This window comes from Erinaceus europaeus, chromosome 20 (assembly GCF_950295315.1).
Source record: "Erinaceus europaeus chromosome 20, mEriEur2.1, whole genome shotgun sequence".
In the NCBI taxonomy this organism is placed as follows: domain Eukaryota; kingdom Metazoa; phylum Chordata; class Mammalia; order Eulipotyphla; family Erinaceidae; genus Erinaceus; species Erinaceus europaeus.
The window spans coordinates 28,124,344-28,147,408 of NC_080181.1; the positions used below are offsets into that span (position 1 = coordinate 28,124,344).

The following is a 23,065-nucleotide window of genomic DNA, read 5'->3' on the forward strand; positions in this document are numbered from 1 at the left end:
ATACCTGAGTTAATATTGATGTCTGCTGTCTAATTTTTCCACGGTTGGGTTGTGTAAGGACACATTATCTACCATGTGATCTTAATGGTTTGAATAAAAGAGGAAGGGAGAGAAACTCATTTTATCTAGCAAGTCTCTTCCACCAAGTATAGGGATTCTCTTTCTCCCCCTCTTTGATGGAAACGATACTTCCAAAGTTCAAGTTCTTATTTTAGTTCTTATTTTATTATAGGTCTCTGTCTCCTGGATGCATAAACTGCCGAAAATAATGGGATAGTGGGAAGAGGGCTTTCACCACAGAGATTATCTGATTGTTTTTAGTAGTAAAGTTTTTTTTGATTGATTTTTTTTTTTTTAGTTTTATTTATTCCTGGAGACAGAGAGAAATTGAGAGGGGAGGGAGAAATAGAAAGGGAGAGAAACAGCCACCTGTAGCCCTGTTTCAACACTCATGAAGCTTTCCCCCTGCAGGTGGGAACCAGGGGCTTGAACCCGGATCCTTGCACACTGTAGTGTGTGCGCTTAACCAGGTGTACCACTGCCTGGCCCTTCTGATTGTCTTTATAACTCAAGACATTGTGATAGAAATGTCTGCATGATGCCAGTCACCACAGCAAAGGGAAATTATGTGATCTCACTTGGAGGTTCAGACTCTGGCTTGTTTGAGGGTGCTACCCTGTGTGCTCTATTATCCTCAGCTCCTGGCGCATATCTGCAGTATGGCTTTCCACAATTTGTTACATATCTGCAGGATGGCTTTCCACAATTTGAATTGCATTTTGTTCTCTTTCATCCCACTTGGTTTCTAATTCTTCACAATGAAAGGCAAGCTTGAGAGCATACATTTAAGCCAGGATTAGAATGTGTAGGGAGAAGGAAATTAAATGGGATTTAGAAAATTACATTTTGGCATAAGAGCTTCCGAGTTTGGCGGGTGATTCTCCTTCTGGGTAATCGAGTTTGCTGTGGATCGGCAGGGTTTTTGGCAGAAGGTAACCTCTGATGGATTCTTCCAGAAACTAACCAGCACCCTGTCATAACATCTCCTTAGTCTGTCTGGTGGAAGAGAGTCCTCCACTCCACCATTCCTTCAGAGCTCATGAATATGGGACTGGAAGTTCAGAAAAGGAGAAAATCGCATGACAATTGTGGGTCACTATGAACACTTCTCATCCTTAAAGGTCTCTCTGTCCACTTCAGTTGGCCTGCCCTGCTGCTTCTTGGAGTGCAATTGTTGTCTCCCTGGTTAGTTCTGTTTCTTCTTCTAAGCTTCGCTGATGAAAGGCCTGAAGTTGATGAAAGACAGGTGAAGTTTCTTCGACTGCCTATTCTATTCTAAAGTCCAGTTTGATGATAGTTTCCACTTAACCCATTCAGCCCAGGTTCCGTAAAACCCTCATCTGTGTCTCAGAATTCTCCGGGGGAGTGACCCATTTGTGACTTTCTTTGCTTCCTGGGTATCATCACTTGGCTGTCTGATTGCTACCTCAAACTTTAAACCCCAAGCCTTTAAAGGCTTGTTTTTTCCTCATCAGCCATTTTCACACAGCCAACGTTTCCAGTCTCAGCAGTTACTATTGAAACCTCCAGCTTCCTCCAACTACCCCTCCACCAGCGGGTGCTTTTTGGATCATGCCTCTGGGTTCCAGTCCTTCCTGTCCCTCTATAGCCCAAAAGTTAGCCTCTGCCTCTTTCCACAGCTAGGCAGCGTCCTCTCTAGAACAGAGATCTCTCTGGAATTGCCTCCAGCTTTGATGCCACACAGCATTTGCCACATGCTCCTTTGCTTTATCATTGACCTCTATTTTAATGTCTCATTTCCTCCAATTAGAGAACTTTCTTCTTGGGGACAGAGAGGAGGACTGTTTCTCTTCCTCTCTCTAGGAGTCAGCACCTTGCTGATTAGCTGTCTGGGTCATTCCTTGATGAAAGAATTCCTCTGTGTAGACTCTATTCCCATGATGCTTGAGGCATAACTGGAAACTGTAGATCCAAGGCGAATGAAAGGATGGGGAAAATTTAAGAAAGCAATGTGGGGCAGAGGGTAGATGGCATAATGGTTATGCAAAGAGATTCTTATGCTTGGGGCTTTAAAATCTCAGGTTCAATCCCCTGCACCACCATCAACCAGAACTGAGTAGTGCTCTGGTTTAAAAAAAATAAAATTGGGGGATGGGGGTGGGGAGAGTTCAGGTCCTAGACCATGATAGCAGAGGACCTAGTGGGGTTATATTGTTATGTGGAAAACTGGGAAATGTTATGTATGCGCAAACTACTGTATTTTCTGTCGACTGTAAAACATAAATCCCCTAATAAAGAAAAAAAAAATCAGTGTTAAGCTGGGGACACAGAATAATGATTATGTAAAAGACTTTCATGCCTGAGCCTCTCAGGTCCAAGTTTTATCCCCAGCAGCACTGTAAGCCAGAGCTGAGCAGTATTCTGGTCTTTCTATATCTTTTTCATTAAAAATAATTATTATAATATTTTAAAAAATGATGCAGTCATTTTTAAATTTTTTAAATGACTGGGGAGTCAGGCAGTAGTGCAACAGGTTAAGCGCAGGTGGCACAAAATGCAAGGACCAGTGGAAGGATCCCGGTTCGAGCCCCCAGCTCCCCACCTGCAGGGGAGTCACTTCACAAGCAGTGAAGCAGGTCTGCAGGTGTCTGTCTGTCTTTCTCTACACCTCTCTGTCTTCCCCTCCCCTCTCCATTTCTCTCTGTCCTCTCCAACAACAATGATATCAACAACAACAATAATAATAACTACAACAATAAAACAACAAGGGCAACAAAAGGGAATAAATAAATATTTAAGAATGATGAAATTTTATTCTTAGTGGATAGAGGCAGCTTGAGAATGAATGTATGTGAAAATGAGTAATTTCAGTATTTGCGTATTTGTTTAAGTATAGTCCTTTAAAAAAAAAGTATAGTTCTTTACTGTTTAAAAATATATGTTCATAGGGGCTGGTTGGTGATGCACCCAGTAGAGTGCACACATTACCATGCACAAGGACTAAGGTTCAAACCCTCACTCCCTCACTCCCTACCTACAGAGAGGAAACTTCACAAACAGAGCACTGCTACAGGTATCTTCCTTTCACTTTTTCACTCTCTCTCTTTCTTTCTCCTTCTCTATCTCTCCCTTATTTCTGTTCAGAAAAGAAAAAAAAATGGCCACTGGGAGTGGTAGATTTGTTGTGCAGGCGGTGAACTCCTGAACTCCAGTGAAACCTTGGTGTTACCAAAAAAGAATCTTTTAAAAATATATATATTTGTTCATACTCATTGTCAAAGATTATCCTTCATGGAGCTTAGTTAAATAATTAAAGAGATAAAAGACAACTACCAGATGTTTTCACTCATATATGGAATCTAGAGGACTGAAACATATGAACTTGGGAAAAACAAAACCAAAAATGAAGCGAAATCTCTTTAAGACTCTGTGAGAGCTCTGGTAGTTATATCATTGGGAAGGTGGAGAGATAGAACTCCAGTAGTAGGTTCTGTGTGGAACTGTACCCTGTATTTGTAAACCACTGTTAATCGCAACTAAAAAATGTAATTATAGAAGAGAAGCAATTACAGAAGCCAGACCTTCTACCTTTTGCACCCTATAATGATCCTGGGTCCATACTCCCAGAGAGATAAAGAATAGGAAAGCTTTCAAGGGAGGGGATGGGATACAGAATTATGGTGGTGAGAACTGCACCCCTCTTATCCTATGTTTTTTTTTCAATATTTCCATTATATAAGTAAATAAAAAATTGCTTGTATTAAAAAACATTATTCTCCAATAAATCTGCAGAATAGCAGAAACAGTGCCATTTTCTAGGGGAAGAAGCAGGAGCTAGGAAAGCATAATTGAGCCAAGGCCACAGCTCTTAGGCATGTTATGGCTCCATTTCTAGGTGGCATCAATTCAAGGAAGGGTGGAATGGAGCACAGGGAAAACATACTCTTTGGTTTGGGTCCTGCACAAGTTTACAGCCTAGTGAGTAGTGGTGGTGTGTAAACAATCTCCCTCCAGCTTGGCTGATGTCAAGGTGAATAAGGCCACAAGCAGAATGCTGTGGGTGAGAGCAGGTAGGAGTAATTAATTCGCTCTTTGTCCTCAACAACAGCTGTGCTAGGAAGCTTTCCTCAGCGAGCGATTATGAGGTATGGATGAAAGTGGGTGTGGGCGTCAGTGGAAAGCAAAATGACCAGGAGGATAAGGAGAATGCTATTTCCAGTGTGTTCTTTGGCTGCGGACATGGAGTGAGGTGGAGGCTGGAGGGTGGAGGGTGACCATACCGGGGGTGGTGTGATGTCTAAGGTGGGCTGAAAAGTTCCAGAAAGCCTTCTGTTGTCCTGGCCTAATGGATCTCCTTGAGCTCCCAGCCTGAGCCCAGTGTTTCTGTGGGTGTCTGCAGTTTTGATGGCATTGCACATTGCATGTGATAAAACTAAGTTTGTGTCTTGGCAAAATAAAGAAAAGTGGCATGATGCAATTGATCTGCCAGAGGAGCTCCAATGGCTGCTTGTTTTCTGACTTTCTTCATTATGCCAGATCCTCCATGTTTTCTCTCTACTCTTTCCTTTCCTTCTTCTCCCCCTTTTATTTACCGCTATAAATCTTAAATTAAAAAAATAATATTCTATTTATTTACTCATTGGATAGAGGCAAAGAGATATTGAGAAGGAAAAAGGAGATAGAGAGGGAAGGACAGAGAAAGAGAGAGAGAGAGAGAGACCTGCAACATTGTTTCACTACCTGTGAAGTTTCCTCACTGTAGGTGAGGACCTTGGTCATGGCAGTGGGTATGTGTGCTCTACCAGGATTGGCCCTGTGAATCTTTTTTTTCCTTAATTTTACACTTACTCCAGAGTCTTCACTGTGTCAATATCATGGAGATTGGGGAATATATTTATTCCATATGTCTTTAATTCATTTCCATTCAATTCATTGAAATATATTCCTCTCCCATTTTAAATGATGTAGCTAATGGCCAAGACATTTTGGCAGCACTTAAGTTGAGCTCTTAGAGCATTTTCTCTTTGCTTTAGCCTGGCAGAGTCATACTGTGTAAAGGATATACCTGTTTTATCAGCTGGGCTAGACATTTAGTGTATCACTGGGTTAAGAGGCTAGTGAGAGCCTCTCTCTTTCTCTAGATCTTTATTTTTTATTTTTTTTTACTTTCATATATATATGAAATAGAAAGGAAGAGAGACAGAGAGACACACCTGCAGCCCTGTTTCACCACTCATGAAACTTTTCCCCTGCAGGTAGGAACCAGGGGCTTGAAGCTGGGTCCTGAGTCCTTGCTCACTGTAATGTGAGTGCTTAACCAGGTGCACCACCACCTGGCCCCTCTCTTTGTTTTGTTTGCCTCTCTCGTGTCTGTCTTTCCCAGTATTGCCTAGTATCCATCTACAACAGTGTTTAAGTTTCAGGAGAACAGCTTTAATCATTGAACATGCTTATACCACTTGACTCACCACACAGGGTATCCTTCCTACCTACCCCTATCCAATTATACATCTGCTCTCTTTATAGGAAAATTCATTCACTTGAATTTAGCTCACTGTCAGAGCACCAAGCAACTAAAGTAAAGGGACTAAAGAAAAGGCAACCAACAATTGAGTGCCCACTGGATACTTCCTCTATTAATGCATGAATGCACTGATTCTCACTGTAATCTACAGGGGATAGTGATTATTAGCCCTACTTCAAAGAAGAGAACATTGAGGGTTGTTGAAATAGCTCACTTGCATAGTGTGCTTCTTCACCGTGTGCATGACCCAGGTTTGAGCCCGTCTCTACTGCATGAAGAAAATTTGGTGCTGTGGTCTCTTTCACACTCTCCCTGCTTCTCTGCCTCTTATCTTTAAAAAAATTAAATGGGGGGGGGAGGGGAGTTGGGCAGTAGCGCAGCAGGTTGAGAATAAGGACTAGCGGAAAGATCCTGGTTCGAGCTCCAGGCTCCCCACCTGCAGGGAAGTCGCTTCACAGGCGGTGAAGCAGGTCTGCAGGTGTCTATCTTTCTCTCCCCCTCTCTGTCATCCCCCTCCTCTTTCCATTTCTCTCTGTCCTATCCAACAATGATGGCAACAATAATAACTACAACAATAAAACAACAAGGGCAACAAAAGGGAATAAATAAATAAATAAATAATAAAAAAACCAAAAAAAATTAAAGAGGGTCCAGGTAGTGGTGTACCTGGTTAAGTCCATGTTTACAGTGCTCAAGGACCCAGATTCAAGTCCCTGGTCCCCTCCTAGAGGGGGGAAGGTTTCATGAGTAGTGAAACAGGGCTGCAGGTGTCTCTCTGTCTCTTTCCCTTTCTATCTCCCCCGCCTCTCTCAATTTCTCTCTGTCCTGCTCTGATAATAAATAAATAATAAAATTTTAAATTAAGTTAAAGTAAGGAAAAACAAATTAAGATAGTTATGTTATCCTGCCCAAGAGATCTTATTCTTTCTACTAACCAAATCACCGACCAACCATTTATTGTATTTACCAATCATTTATTGGAATATGAGCCTATGGGAGTAATTTGGTGTGGATGATTATATGCTTTTTTCTCAAGAAACTCAACTAAACTATTCTTGGGTTCTCTGACTATATCTGACAAGATTGTATGTGTTCAGGGTAGTATGGCTTTAGACCTCAGACTATATCTGTACCCATGTCTTTGTGTGTGTGTGTTGCTGCAAATATATAGGCCATACATTCTGGAATATATATCAGTCAAGCAGGCAGCTTAGAAATCTTTATCCACTCAGACCTTTGACCTTTGCCGGTGTCACCTGCAAAGGTGGTTGTGGGGAGTCCATTTGGGAACTGCTATGTTGACAGGATGGAAGAGAGGAATCCACAGGGAATGTGTAGGAACACAAGTGCTTCTGTGGGGATTCTGCTCTGGAATTCAAGTACAACTGTAGTTGGAGGAATGGCAAGAGGCCTGTATTGAGGAGATGAACCTAGAACTAGCAACCTTGGACCATGTTTGTGTCTGGCCCAAGTGTGTCTACACACATGTGTTTGCAGACAGCTACTAGAATCAGCATGACTAAAAATCCTCTGTTTCTCCTACCAAATGTTCCACGTCTCCTCAAACCCCCCTCAAATTCTCAATTGTCCCTTGGCATTGGCCCACCACAAGCATGCTCAGGTTTTCCACTCCAAAAACAGATTGTTAAAAGAGTCAAACATTTGGCAGGCAACAATTTCTAGGCATACAAGAAGCCCAGTGATGTGATACCCATCTCACAGCAAAGCCTTGGTTTGGGGGTGGGGGTAGGGGGTGGAGTTGCTTGAGGAAAACCAAGGATTAGAAAATGCATTTACTGTGGTCATGTTTACACTCTTCTTTGTCAATGAAAATGTGTTTGTTTGGCAATGCCTTTGGCTTATTACAGTCATTACTCCCTCTCACTAACAGCTAATGTGCTTGAATTTCACAAGTGTATGTAAATGATCCAGGCTGGTAGGGCAGCTGTCTTCAGTCGACACTTTCACATAGTGATGATTCTCAGGAAAAGAAAAAGACACGCTGAAGACACTGCTTCACAACAGCGCCTGCCTTCTCAGTCGCCAAAGTGTTCCTGATATGTTCCTTCATTTTATGATTTTCCTCTCATTAACTTAAAACCCTGAGGTGTTTTTTTTTTCTTAGCCAAAAGATAAATGCACAGTCGGACTGTCTCAACGTCACTGTGTGAAAATGTGAAGGGGGTGTGGATGTGCTTTGTGAAATAAAAGCTGTGGGCAACCAACCCTGTTTTGTGAAAATAGTCATGTAGCACAACAAGGAAAGAGCAGGCAGCTAACTGGCTGAACTCTGTTTTGTCTCATTCTCCTGCTTCCCGTTGGTTTGCCTTTTTGAGAGTTGAAGCACTGGAGCACACACGACCCAGCCGGACACCATATTTGTTCCTTCCTGATTACAGAGCCATGTGTCAGACACAGCTAACAGAAACTCAACACAGTGCCCTGCTGTGGTTACATTTCTCTGTAATGGTCATTGTCTTGATGCCCTAAATTTATCTCAGCATCACAGTGGCCTTATATGTGTCCCCCCCCCCAACCTCAGAAGGCACACTGCGGTGGGCTGTAGAGGATGGAGGGATTGAGGAGAATGAAAGTAGAGGGGAGGAGAGTATAACTTTGTATTGGATTTTGCATCAGAACATTAGATCAAGATTCTTGACACTGTCGTATCATGATTGCCATAAATTACTGTCATTCACCAGAACTTTGCTGCTGCTATTTTTTTAAGTTGGATTATTACTATGCAAAATTTATGAGTCTTCAAAAGCCATTTTCAAATCACCATACTGCCTTCTAATAACCAGAGGGCAGGGTCATCAAAAGCACCATCTTCCCCATATACACCTATATATAGGGTTAGAGTGGTATTAAGCAAAGTTTGAGTGGGATTTGCTTCTTTATAGACTAAATAAGTGGTTCAAAATTTAACTGGAGGACTGAGGATATAATGTAGTGCTTCTGCAAAAGACTGTCATGCCAGAGGTTCTGAAGTCTCAGGTTCCATCCCCAGTACCACAATAACCTAGAGCTGAGCAGTGCTCTGCTATTTCTCTCTCTCTCTCTCTCTCCTCCCTCTCCCTCTCTCTATCTATATATGTATATGTACATATTATATATATATATATATATGTGGACAGCTATATTTATATTTAAAATAAAATAATTCATTAAAAATTCAACTGGAAAAATAAATTAGTGACAATAACCAAAAACATGTTGTTAAAAGATTAAAGGGAGAGAAGGAGTGTGTTCTAACAGAATGTATACTTCCTTTAAAAACAAAGGATGGCATACCATGGATTAAGCATGGTATGGGGAGGGGGAAGCTTCAGTGCTGTGTTAATCTCTTTATCTAAAAAAGTTAACCTGAAGCAGTGAAAATGACTCATTTTTGCATAGAAAAAAATGTCATGGGGGGCAGATAGCATAATGGTTTTACAAAGAGACTCTCATGCTCTGAAGTCCCCAGGTTCAATTCCTCTCCCCCCCATTACGAAAAACCAGAATTGAGCAGTGCTCTGGTAAAACAAACCTGAGACCTTCGAACTTCAGGCATGAGAGTTGGTTTGCATAACCACTGTGCTATTTCCCTGACCTTACAGTTTATCTTTAAATTAATTTTATTTATTCATGAGAGAGAGAGAAAGAACTATAGCATTACTGTGGCACAGGTGATGCTAGGGATAAAACTCAGGACCTCATACATACGAGTCCAATGCTGTATCCACTGTGTCCTCTCCCAGGCCACCCTGCAGTGCCTTTTTTTTTTTTAACATACTACTTTGGTGATAGAATCAAGCCAGTTATAATTCCAAGGATGTGACTCAGTAGTAGAGTACAGGGTTTGTAAGTGTGAGGTCCAAAGTTTGGTCTTAAACAGCATATATGCCAGTATAATGTTTTGGTTCATTCTCTCCTAAATAATTAAATAAACTTATTTTAAAAATTAGTTTTAAGGGAGTCGGGTGGTAGCACAGCAGGTTAAGCGCAGGTGTTGCAAAGCGAAAGGACCGGTGTAAGGATCCCAGTTCAAGCCCCTGGCTCCCCACCTGCAGGGGAGTCGCTTCACAAGTGGTGAAGCAGGAAAATAAAAAGAGTTTTAAAAGTGACTGTTGTTTTAAAAACTATCATCTTGATTTTATTGACATTAGCTTGGCACAGATATAAACAAGGCAAGTTAGTTCTTCTAAAAGCCCAGTTTTCGTTAGGTGAAGATTGACTAAAACTTCATCAAATCAGCATTTTTTTTAAATTACAGGGTTGATCCTTGAAATTATCTTTTCTTTGATCTCTCTATTGGGGGAAGTAATGATTTACAAAATAGCCATTGTTCCTGGGGTAGGTGTCTATACATCACACTCACTACCATTTGACTTCCTCATCCTTTGCAGTCCCCAAAACACAGCCTCCCAACCTCTTCCAGTCCACCTTCCTCCAAAGTCCTGGATCTGCCACAATAGATCACAGCTAGTCTAATGTTTGTTGTTGTTGTTGTTTTTGCTAGTCTAATATTCATCCACTACTTACCCTTTCTTGGAAAGGAAATAATGAGTAACACTATATTTTTAAATATATGTATGTATAAGTATATATATTAAACTCATATTCAGTAGAACTTCATAATATTAGTGTATGCTTATCAGTGCAGACAAATGCATGAAGTTGTAATAAGCCCATTTCCATAATCAAGATAGAAGCAGCTCTGTTACTTCTCCCCAACCTACCTCCCTTCTATTGTCCCTTGATGATCAAATTCTTCTCCCATCCTTCTCATTAGGTTACTATATAATTGTTGAACTTTGAAAGTCCTTTTATAAAAAATGTATTTATTAATTATTGGACAGAGACAGAGAGAAGTTGAGAGGGGAGGGGTAGATAGAGAGACAGAGAGACACCTGCAGCTCTACTTCACCACTTGTGAAGCTTCCCCCGCAGGTGGGGACTAAGGTCCTTACACATATGACGTGTGCTCAAACAGGCGCACCACGACTGAGCCCCTTAACTGAAAGCACAATCATCTCTCTCTAAATATATATGTGTGTGTGTATACATATATATATTTAAATACAAATCAAAATAAAGTAAATCAAATGTGTTTTTTTTTGTGCATGTGGCGCAAAGCGCAAGGACCGGCGGAAGGATCCTGGTTCAAGCCCTGGCTCCCCACCTGCAGGGGAGTCGCTTCACAGGTGGTGAAGCAAGTCTGCAGGTGTCTAACTTTCTCTCCCCCGCTCTATCTTCCCCTCCTCTCTCCATTTCTTTCTGTCCTATCCAACAACAATGACATCAATAACAACAACAGTAATAACTACAATAATAAAACAAGGGCAACAAAAGGAAAAAATAAATAAAAATAAATATTTTTTAAAAATATGTTTTTTAAAAACTTTATTGAGACTTACAGGTAACTAGCCACTTTCTGTGTTGATAAGCCCATAAATGTCTAGGTTATAAAGTAGCCTGGTTAAATACATAGAGACTTTAGAAACTGCAGAGTTAAAGTGATTTGAATCGAAAAGCCTGTTACGTCTACCTTAGAAGCCTCTAGATACTTTTATTTATTTATTTTTTCTTCAAGAAATGACATTCTATTGTGTATGCTGGCATAGCCCAAACCATGGGCCCAGGTAGCCTCAGAGTCTTGTTATAAGATAGCATTCATATATATATATATATATATATATATATATATATATATATATATTTTTTCCTGATTCAAAAGAATCCACAGCACAAAACTTCAGATGTTAGTGTTGGCTGGAGAAGGGGTGGAAGCTGTAGCCACTGGCGATTTGTTATTTAACAACTTTGTGGTTTCTGTTGGGCATTACCAGATATAGTGAAAGAGCAAGAGAAATTATCTGTTATAATAATTGTCACTAGGGTCCAAAATAGAAGCACCAGAGATGAGGTAAGATTAGAAACACTAAGTCAGAGGGGAGAGACAGAAGGCAGGCAGCACCTGGCTGCTTCTAAGGTACATGCCAGCTTTAACCTAGAGCTAGTGTGAGTGTTTGGCTTCATCTGTCTTGTCCTGGTGGTGAGTTGTCAGGGCTGGATTGAGTGTCATGGCAGTCCCTATGACTTCTTTCTTGTCATCTGACAAGAATGGACTTAGGATGAGAGATACTTTTTTGCATCAGATTAGTGGACTTTAAAGTTTTTTTTTAATTATCTGTATTTATTAATTATATGAATGACCAAATTGAAGGCCCCCCAAAAAGGTGAGTTATGTAGGTAATGATTGTGGCATTTTAAAACCACCATTGAGGAGGCATGAGTGTGAAGAGCTCTTCTACTTGAACTTTAAAGACTTAAGAGATTCTTGGACAGAAATGTCCTCTTGCCTTGAAATTCCTTAAGTAGGAGCGGCACTGAGTTTGTATGTAAGCTACCACCCCCACCACCATACACTGGCTCAGGTGCCCATGGCAGACATAGGTAATCAATCCCAGTGCTCTGTCTTCAGGTAAGCTCTGAGCCAGTCTGAGAACTGAATCCTTCACATTGTGCTATAGGCAGGCAATCTTAATGGATCTGAGATTTCATGTGAATTAAAATCAGTCTGGCCCCTTCTTCTAAACAGTATCCATGTGAATCATGATGTGGTGATAAGAGTACTGGAATTTAAGCTAAATGGACTTAATTTGACTCCTGAATCTACTTGTTCCTTCTTCTGTGATCTAAGATAAGTCACTCAACCTTTCTGGGACTTAATTAAAATGAAGGTGTTTCTTTGTCTTAACATGAAAGATTTGAATTGAATCATGTAAAAGTACCTTCCGGTCCTGAAAAATGTCATGATTCAAAGTATGTAGGCTTAGGTAGAATTTAGAGTTATAACCATGTATTTTTATAAAGACTGTAGGTAGTTTTGGGGAATTTGGTTTATTTCAAACTCATTTTGGATTTCTTAAGTATGTGTTTATTGTTTTTGTCATCCCCCCCCCCCCCCGACTATTTCTTTCCATCTCCCCAGCCCTGTATCTCTGAAACCAAAAGTCAGGTCTTCAAAAGGGAGGGAAAAGGAAAAGAGTTACTTAAAAACCAGAGAAATCATAGGAACTTCTTCTTGGCCCTGGGGAGTGTCAATGCTGTCCCCACCATATTCTGCAAACTTGCAAGCTTGCTTCCCACTTTCCCAACCATCTTGAGTATTTCTCAGATTGATTATTCTTTTTTTTTTAATGTGGCATCAGAGATCTTGCATTTGTACATTTCTGCTGAATGACTTCTCTAGGCCATTTTTTTTCTGTTTCTTTGTAATAGTTTATTTTATTTTATTTTTTTTTAATTTTTAAATTTTATTTATTTATTTATATAAGATAGGATTAATTAAAAAAACCATAGGGTAGGAGGGGTACAATTTCACACAATTCTCACCACCCAATCTCCATATCCCCTGATAGCTTTCCCATTCTCTATCCCTCTGGGAGCATGGACCCAGGGTCGTTGTGGGTTGTAGAAGGTGGAAGGTCTGGCTTCTGTAATTGCTTCCCCGCTGAACATGGGCGTTGACTGGTCGGTCCATACTCCCAGTCTGCCTCTCCCTTTCCCTAGTAGGGTGGGTCTCTGGGGAAGCTGAGCTCCAGGACACATTGGTGGGGTCTTCAGTCCAGGGAAGCCTGGCCGTCATCCTGATGACATCTGGAACCTGGTAACTGAAAAGAGAGTTAAAATACGAAGCCAAACAAATTGTTGAGCAATCATGGACCCAAAGCTTGGAATAGTGGAGAGGAAGTGTTAGGGAGGTACTCATTGCAAACTCTAGTGTACTTCTGCTTTCAGGTATATATTTTGCAGTAGTTTACGAATACGTGTGAACATATGATACTCTCTCTCACAGAAACTGGTGTATATCTAGGTTTTGGGACTTTGTTAGAAAGTGAACCACCTGAGATGGAATTAGAGTATACTATGAAAGGAAAGATCTCACCCGAGTAATGAAGCTGAAGGGTTGTCATTCCACACGTGAAGTCTCTGGACACAGTCTGAGATAAAGCATGTTGAGGTGGCAATCATTGTGTTGGTTAGGTTGTGATCGGCAGCTGCACTATTATTTGATATGGATTGGGAGAGGCATGCGGGAAAGTGGGCCCTACCCTAAGGTTCCAGGACTGGGGGAAATATAGGCTCTATAGTGGAGATGTGAGGTTCCTGCTGTCTTAGGGTTCAAAAAGACAATCGATAGTTAATGTTATCATCACATTATTTGGTAATTGGGTTAACTTTGAAAGGTCCTTTTGTTAGGGTTTGCTGTACAGTACCCAGTATCTTGTATATAGCTGTGCTATTGGAGGCCTGTTTTAAAAAAAAAAAAAAAAAAGTATGCTTGAGGGAGGAGGGAGAAGCAGACAAGAGAGAGAAAGAGGGAGAGACATCAATGTTTTTCTCCATCACCCACCTCGTGCTCTGTACCATGATCTCCCTACCTTGGGTCCTGAGGTGCTACTTCTTCCACTTGTGTCTCCTGATGATTAGGAGGCCCCAGCGGTGAAAGGGGTCTCAGCATGTGACCTTGCCTCCCCTTATGTCTTCCAGGCCCTGCTTCCCTCCGGGCATATCCCCTTCTCTCAGTCATCACCCGACAGCCCACGGTCATCTCTCACCTGGTCCCTGCCACCCCTGGCATTGCCCCAGCACTGTCCCGCCACCCAGCCCCTGAGGTTACCTGTGCGGAAGCCCAGGGCACTGAAGCTCTGGGCAGCAGCGAGTCAGAGACAGAACAGCCAACGCCCCGGCAGAAGAAGCCCCGCCGGAGCCGCACCATCTTCACCGAACTACAGCTCATGGGCCTGGAGAAGAAGTTTCAGAAGCAGAAGTACTTGTCCACCCCAGACAGGTGAGCCTTGTTCAGCTCTCTGCACAAGCGCAATGCAGGGTCTTTGTCCCCTGCTCACCCCACCTCAGCCTTGGCTTAGAACCCAGCCCTCTGGGATTCACCCCCTCCACTTCTCCTCCACTCCCTGGAGCTGGCCTGCTGGAGGATTTCTCCTTCTTTACCAGTTCTGCATGAAAAGCAAGGCCAAGTTTAGTAAATGGGCACCCATGCGCTCATCTAGGAAATTGCTTTTATACTTATTAGTATTATTTTTATTTTTTAGATGAAGATGGAGAGGCGAAAGGGCAAAGAGAGGGTGAAAGAGACCAGAACAACAAAGCTTCCTTCAGTGTGGTGGGGGATGGGCTTGAACCTGGGTCCCACAATGGCAAAGCAGTGCAGTAAATGAGCTATTTGGAATATATATATACACACATATATATGTATATATATATATATATATAGAGAGAGAGAGAGACAGAGACAGAGAGAGAGAAGCAGAGAGAGAGAGGCAGAGAGGAGCCAGAGCTGATAGCTGTGGCCTACAGCAGTGCTGGTGATCGAACCTGGAACCCCTGAGACCTCTGGGGGCCTCTGGAGCCTCAGGCCTGCAGGTCTGGTGTGCTACCATTGTGTACTATGTGTCTCCATTACCTTTAATGGATTTTTCAGATCACTCACACGGAGGTTCCAAATGCCCTGAGACTGATTTGAAATTGGGGTCCAGGATTGGCTCCCATCTTCTCCCCATTTTTCACCTCCCACAGTTCAGTCTACTGGTTGGCACCAGTAGCACCAGGGCTGATCTGATGGGGAAAAGAGCTCTCAGGCATCTTGGTGAATTTGATGACACTCAAGGCAGAAACACTGAGCTGAGATCTGGGAGGGCCTGGATGAGAAAATTTCTTTTCTCAGCCTTTTTTTGGGATCCTGATGTGGACGGCTGTGAGGGTACCCTGGCTTTATCCAGAGTCCCATACCTCGCCCACGTAGCTTCTGACTTTTACAGTCTGTTGGAGTGGGCTTTATCTTGATCCTTGAAACTAACTCTGGAGATGGAGGAAGTAACTTGTGATGATATTCTAGATCCTTCTCTGCTTTTGTTCACTGCCTTGTCCAGACCAGGCTTGACCATAGTTCTGTTAAAGAGAAAGTTAAGAGAGGCAGGCCTGGGGTGGGTGGCATATCCAGTTGAGCACATGGTATCATAATGCGTAAGGACTCAGGTTCAAGCCCCCATCCACTACCTACATGGGGAAAGCTTCATCAGTGATATAGCAGTGCTGCAAGTGTTTCTTTTTCTCTCCCCCTTGCTACTTTCCTCTCCCCTCCCAATTTTCTCTGTGCTATCAAATGTAAGAAGAGGTAAACCGGCGTAAGGATCCCGGTTCGAGCCCCCGGCTCCCCACCTGCAGGGGAGTCGCTTCACAGGCGGTGAAGCAGGTCTGCAGGTGTCTTATCTTTCTCTCCCCTTCTCTGTCTTCCCCTCCTCTCTCCATTTCTCTCTGTCCTATCCAACAACGAATTGCGTCAACAAGGGCAATAATAATAACCACAATGAAGCTACAAGGGCAACAAAAGGGGGAAAAAAATGGCCTCCAGGAGCGGTGGATTCATGGTGCAGGCACCGAGCCCACCAATAACCCTGGAGGAGGAAAAAAAAATAATAATAATAATAAAAAAAAAAAAAGAAGAGGTAAAATGACCAGTAAATTAATTAAATAAAGCAAAAGAGATAAAGTGAAAGGAGACGCAGAAGGACTGCTATGCGATTTAGTAGCTTTCATAAACAGCTCCGTGAGAGAGGTGTCCGCATCACTGACTAAACTCTAGTAACTCGTGCCTGTCTGCTGTTTGCTGGGATCTTTGTGTGCCCAGCACTGCAGCAGGAGCTAGGGCCCAGGAAGCACTAGACAGCCCTGGGGGACAATGATAAGTGTGAGCTGGGTGCTGAGCCTGTGTTGCCAAGGCCCATAGGAGCAAGGACATTGCTGAGTGTGGCAGAAAGGGTCAGGGAAGGTTTCTCGGAGGAGGAAACCCATCAGAAGAGCTCTGTTTTTACATAGAGAAGGCATTCCACAACAGGCATAGGCATGCTTCCTGGGCATGTAGAGGGATCTGTGAGGGCCATGTCCTCTCTGGCCTGAAGTGTGAATCTGGAGGTCATGGGGAGAGAGGCTGCAGAGTGAGGGTGAGCTCAGTCTAGGGAGGATTGCTGGATAAAGAGCATGAACTTTGTTGTTTAGGTCATGTTTCTGCAGCCTTGAGAGTGAGAAGTGACATGCCCAGATTCACGTGTCAGGATCCTTACTGGGGTGGCATCACGATCAGTGACAGGAGAGGCAAGTGACTTTGCAAGCAGCTCAGTTAGCAGAGCACCCAGGAAAGACTTATAGAAGAGAAAAGAGGCTGCAGAACCGTTCTGAGTACAGTGAATTCACGACTGATTCAGTAATTTGTGAAGTTCCTGGAATAAGTCACTAGGGAAATAAGGACACCATCAGCTAAAGCCAAGAGGCAGAGGGCAAGAGTGAATTGGGTGTAGAAAGAATGGTTTCTGATTTGGGACATAAGCATTCGGGGGTGGAAGGAGTGCGCTGGACTGTCCAGTGGAAACAGGCCTTGGAGTTGGGGGTAAATAGGTAGGGTCAATAAAAGACCTCTTCTATGTCCTCAGGACATAAAGTCTGATGTCCTTGGGCAACCAGGTGGCATGGGCACCATCATTCATATGCCAAGCATGCTTCAACATAAACAGGCAAACTGTTAGGCTTATTTTCTAGAATTATGAATGTTTAAAAACTAGTTTTAAAATTTATTTTGCAGGGGACCAGGCAGTAGCACAGTGGGTTAAATGCACATGGAAAAGTGCAAGGACCCGTGTAAGGATCCTGGTTTGAGCCCCTGGCTCTCCACCTTTTGGGGGTCACTTCACAAGTGGTGAAGCAAGTCTGCAAGTGTCTGTCTTTATCCTCCCTCTCTGTCTTCCCCTCCTCTCTCGTTTTTTCTCTGTCCTATCCAACAGCAATAACAAGAACAACAAGGGCAGGAAAAATGACTTCCAGGAGCAGTGGATTCGTAGTGCAGGCACTGAGTCCCAGCGATAACCCTGGAGGCAAAAAAAAAAAAAGCATAGAGAGAGAAATTGAGAGAGGAAGTAAAGGAGGCAGAGAGAGAGAGAGAGAGAAATCTGCAGCACTGCTTCACTCTTTGTGAAGCTTCCCCCTGAAGGTGAGGGCCTGGGACTTGAACCTGGGTTCTTGAACACTGGAATGTGTGTGCTCAAGCAGGTGCACTACCCCCTTGCCTGCCCCCCTAAGTCTGGTGTGGTGTGTGTGTGTGTGTGTGTGTGTGTGTGTGTAGACATGTGAGTTTCAACTAGACCCCCAAAGGCTCCCTGACACCTGCCCAGGCACCTCTCAGGTGACCCATACAGCACTGATTCACTAGCCAGGGGAGGAGGTGCCTGCCTGCCTGCCCGCCCACTCACCCACCCGTTCAGATGCTCCCAACTCCCTACGTGACCAGCGTGACCAGTGCCATGAATGCGCCAGCATTCCCTCCACCCTCAGCACTCCCTCTCCCTCTGTGTTTGTTGCTTCCGTTTCCTAGGTGACCCTTTCCACGGGGAGGCACGGAGAAGTGAGAATTTGTAACGGGGCGGCAGGTAATGAGAGAAAGCTGATGACAGGGAAGCATGTTTCCGCAGCCAGAGTGAGTCAAGGGTGCATTTTTCCCAAGTGAGCTAACGCCATCTGCTCACGCAGCCGCAAAGCCTTGAGCTGAACCTTCTTATGTGCACTCATGCACCTGATGGCCTCAGGTGAGCCAACTCTGAGGATACAGAGGGAGCCAGGAGGAGCTGAGTTCTGTGGGATGGCTCCTGACTTCTTGGTTTGTAATGAGTGGCAACTTGGGAAGCAGTGCTTCCTTCCACAGGGGGGACCCAAGTGCTACTGGTGCCAGAAATTTATTAACTTCAGTCTGCTAGTGATTTTCTTTCTTTTGGTGATTGACACAGAAAGAATTTGAGAAGAAGGGGTGGGGGTAGAGAGGGAGAGAGAAAGAAAAATACCTGCAGCACTGTTTCAGTATTCATGAAGCTTCAATGGAGCCTTGAACCTGGGTCTTTACATGTGTAAATGTGTGTGTTCAACTAGTGTGTTCCACCCCATCCCATCCCACCCTGCCCAAATCACTTTCAATAAAGTTGTCAGCCTCCAACAGCCAGGCATATGTGAATAAAGATTGAAGGCAGGTTTTAAAGTCGCTTTGACAAAAAGCCAAATTGCTGGAGATTTGAATTGTGCACTCAGATTAGAGTCTGGGGGCCAAGGAGCTGCACCTGGAAGGGGTGATAGTTTGCATCTGGGACCTTCGTTCGTAGGTACCCATAGTCCTCCCATGGCTGCAAAGTGCTAATTAGTTCTCAGTTGTTCTTGGGTGGGGAAGGTTACACTGAGTTCTCACACCCAAAAGAGCAATGCAGACTTGTTGCAGCACAGGTTCGGGTGGGCCTTAGAACCACAGATTGCAATCCTTGGGAACCTGGGGATCTTTACAAGTGGTCACCACTCAAGTCCTGTCAAGGGTGTTTGTCCCAAGCTGCTGTTTTAGACATCCATATTGCTTGAAGACCCAGGAAAACAGCTAATGTCGGCTCAAGGAGGTGTCTTTCCAGTTATTGTTCAGGTGGACGTGGGGCTCCTGTCAACACAGGTCAACAGTTAGAAGCCCGAAGACTGAAGCTGGGAGTCTTGCTCCTCTTTTCATTCTGCTCAGAGGACTGTTTGCTACTCCTTCTGATACAGCGTTCCTGCATTTTCTCCATCAAAATCTGAGTTAGGGATTCCCTTCTTATTTTACAAGCATCAACCAGATAGACAGCATAGTTTTTCTGAGTAGGGCCAGACAGGTAAATACATTAGGATTTGTGGACCACGTGGCCTCTGGCCCAACTATTCTCCTTTAAGGCTGATGCCTAAAAGAAGCCATAGACAGTCCTGGGCAGTGGCACATCTCGTAGAGAGCACATGTTACCATGCACAAGGACCCAGGTTCAAGCCCCTGTCCCCCACTTACAGAGGCAGAGAGCTTCCTAAGTGGTGAAATAGTGCTGTAAGTGTCCATCACCCTCTTCCTCTTAATTTATCTCTGTTTTATCAAGTAAAATAAGGAAAGAAAAAAGAGAGAGAAAAGCATAAATAAATAAATAAATAAAAGGCCTCTGGGAACAGTAGATTCATCTTCTTTCAAGCACTGAGCCCCAGTGATAACCCTGGTGGCAATAAAAATTAATTAATTAATTTTGAAAGGTAGCCATAGACATCTTATGGACAAAGAGCATCTCTGTGTCCCCAGTAGACATTATTTATAAAAGCAGACAGTGGACAGGACTTAGCCATCACTCCTTAGAAATCTATACTCTCAGGGAGTCAGGCTGTAGCGCAGCGGGTTAAGCGCAGGTGGTGCAAAGCACAAGGACCAGCATAAGGATCCCGGTTCGAACCCCGGCTCCCCACCTGCAGGCGAGTCGCTTCACAGGCGGTGAAGCAGGTCTGCTGGTGTCTATCTTTCTCTCCTCCTCTCTGTCTTCCCCTCCTCTCTCCATTTCTCTCTGTCCTATCCAACAGCGACAACAACAATAATAACTACAACAATAAAACAACAAGGGCAACAAAAGGGAATAAATAAATAAAATAAATATTTTTTAAAAAAAGAAATCTATACTCTCTCTGAGCCTCAGGTCTCTCATCTGTAAAATGGGACTAATTCTACATACATTAGGAAAGGAATAAATAAGAACACACACTGGGGGCTTAGCCTGTAGCCTGGGACACTGGTGCTGTTCAGCCACTGGCTGTATTGCTTTAATTAGCTCCAACTCCACACTTCCCAGAAGTGGCTTTGACACACATATAGGCCTTTGCAGGAAGCTACAGAGAAGCAGAGAGCCTTGGTAAGCAGTAGAAAGGAAAGCAGGAGGAGGAGCTTTGGGTTTCTTGCTTCTTTGGGAATCTGGCAGTAAAGCAATTGTAGAGCATTTAGAATGAATGGATCAATTCATTACAGTGTTACTGAGTGTTCAGAATGTCAGGTGTGGTGGTGGTGCATCTGTGGCTGTGAAAGAAGCAAAAGGTAGCTTCTGCTCTTATAGTTGAGTTGGAGAGGCAGATACAACTAGTGAGAAGCAGAGTTCCCACAAGTTGTATCTGCACAATTAAGAACTTGGAGCCGAGGGCCGAGTGGTGGCGCACTTGGATAAATGCACATGTTACTGTGTGCAAGGACCCGGGTTCAAGCCCCCCGGTCCCCACCTGCTGCAGGGGGAAAGCTTTGTGAGTGGTGAAGCAGTCTTGCAGGTGTCTCTCTGTCACTCTCCCTCTCTATCTCCCCCTTCCCTCTCAATTTCTGGCTGTCTCTACCCAATAAATTAAATAAAGGTATTTAATTATGGATAAATTATGGATTTTTAATAAACTAAATAAAGGTATTAAATTATGATCTGTCATGTCATGTCGGTCATGACATGACAGATCCGTGGTAGGGTGACCCCTGGAGGCTATGGGGACAAGAAGAATCATGCACAGGATGGAGGACTTGAGCTGGACTTGGAGTAGTGAATGGGACTCTTCTAAGGAAAATTCAGCCTCACGTTTTCTTTCAAATTGAATGTGGGGCCTGGGACTCCATTTGTGTGGGTATCAGGGCAGAAAAAGAACTCTGCAATAAAGACTCAGGACTCCTGGGGCCGGGTGGTGGTGCGCCTGGTTGAACACATATGTTATAGTGTACAAGGAACTGGGTTCAAGCCCCCGGTCCCCACCTGCAGGGGGAAAGCTTCACAAGTGGCAGAGCTGCAGGTGTCTCTCTGTCTCCTTCTCTCTCTTTCTCCCCTGTCCTCTCAATTTCTGGCTGTCTCTAAAAAAATAACCATGATAATAAAAGACTCAGGACTTCTTCCTAAACCCAGAGTGGTAACAAATGACTCCTGGATGGTCCCCTAATGTGTCACTGGGAGAAGACATCTGTTTCTTAGCTTCCCAGAGTTTGGTCTGTAGTGTACTTGGAAGTAAAGGAAAACTCTTGTGAGAGATTGTTTTAATGGGGAAAGTCTTTGCTTTGGAAGCCATGCCTGGAGTGCTAGCCATCAGTCTCCCATTACCACTGAGCACTCCCTTCCTCCTTACCCTCCCTTTGTGTCTTGTGCCTTCTAGGTTGGACTTGGCCCAGTCTCTGGGACTCACTCAGTTGCAGGTGAAGACTTGGTATCAGAACCGCAGGATGAAATGGAAGAAAATGGTAAGACAATGAGGACAACAAAAGGGAATAAATATATATATAAAAGAAAGAAAATGGTAAGAAAGAAGCAAGTGCTTCTAACTATTCACCCCCCCCCCCCATGCTGAGAGAAACAATTTTGCTGTTGGGCCAGTGAAGAAGCAGGAAGAGCTATCTGGTAGACCTTCAGAGACACTTGCTGAGAGGAAGATAGTCTAAATACTCAGAGATAGTCTAAATAGTCAGATGAGCTCTGCCTCCTACCTGGATTTCCAAACCAGGGAGACCTCTCCCCTCCATGTTTCCGTAAATAAAATAAAATAAAACAAAGGCCCACAAAGCTCAGATGCTAGTTTTAACTCCACCTGCTAGCCTTTTCAAACAACTTCCTTCCCCTCCCACCACTAGCTAAGAATAGAAAGCAGCACTCTTTGTTGATGAAGATGCGTAGGGTGACATCTGTTTTTGTGGCTGCATGTTCTCTTATGAAGTGATTCTCTCTCTAACTGCGCTGGGTACCAGCGTAAGCTGGGCAGCAGGTGAAAATGTGGAGCTCCAGGTGCCTCCCAGATTTCTGACCCACTATTGCAGGATGGACTGGGATGTGCCTGTGAACAGGTACCGGGGCTTCTTCAGTGCACGTGAACAGTGACTAGTGAGATACTCATGCCTAGAAAATAAATCATGCCTTCTCTGTTTTTTTAATGGATTTCTTAGAATAAACTAACCTACATTTTGAAGAACTCAATTTGGGGTCAGGTGGTGGTGGTACACCTGGTTGAGTGCAAGTGTTGCAATGTGCAAGGGACCTGGATTCAAACCCCCAGTCCCCACCCGCGGGGGGAAAGCTTTGTGAGTAATGAAGCAGTGGGGCAGGTGTCTTTCTCTCTCCCTCCTCTCTCACCCCTCTTGATTTCTGGTTGTCTCTATCCAATAGATAAAATAAAGATAATAAAAAGAGAACTCAATTTCATGATAATTTACTTTTAAAAAAAAGGATTATTCAATCCACATTTTCATTTCTGGGTCTGTAAATTGCAAGGAACAAGGTCAAAGCCTAGAGAAAGAGAAGGGAATAGGATGAAGATGGCAAATGCATATATATATAGCCTCCAGGGTTCTCTCTTGGACTCAGTGTCTGGACTACAAATTCATTACTCCTGTGACCATTTTTTCCTTTTTTTTATTTGACAGGACAGAGAGAAATTGAGATAGGAGGGGAAGATAGAGAGGGAGAGAGAAAGATAGACATCTGTAGACTTGCTTCTTTTTTTTTTTTTTTTAATTTATTTTATTTATTCCCTTTTGTTGCCCTTGTTGTTTCATTGTTGTAGTTTTTATTGTTGTTGGATAGGACAGAGAGAAATGGAGAGAGGGAGGGGAAGACAGAGAGGAGGAGAGAAAGATAGACACCTGCA

The 23,065-nt window shown here is 43.5% G+C and overlaps 1 protein-coding gene across 1 annotated transcript in view; it reads left to right on the forward strand.

Annotated features, from left to right (window-relative positions):
- The window catches only part of BARX2 (BARX homeobox 2), an 86,682-nt gene that overhangs the window by 52,947 nt on the left and 10,670 nt on the right, over positions 1 to 23,065 (forward strand). Inside the window, exons 2-3 of the mRNA XM_007539518.3 lie at positions 14,087 to 14,387; positions 21,584 to 21,668. Of these exons, the coding sequence (XP_007539580.2) occupies positions 14,087 to 14,387; positions 21,584 to 21,668 (386 nt within the window). The remainder of the gene's footprint in view (positions 1 to 14,086; positions 14,388 to 21,583; positions 21,669 to 23,065) is intronic.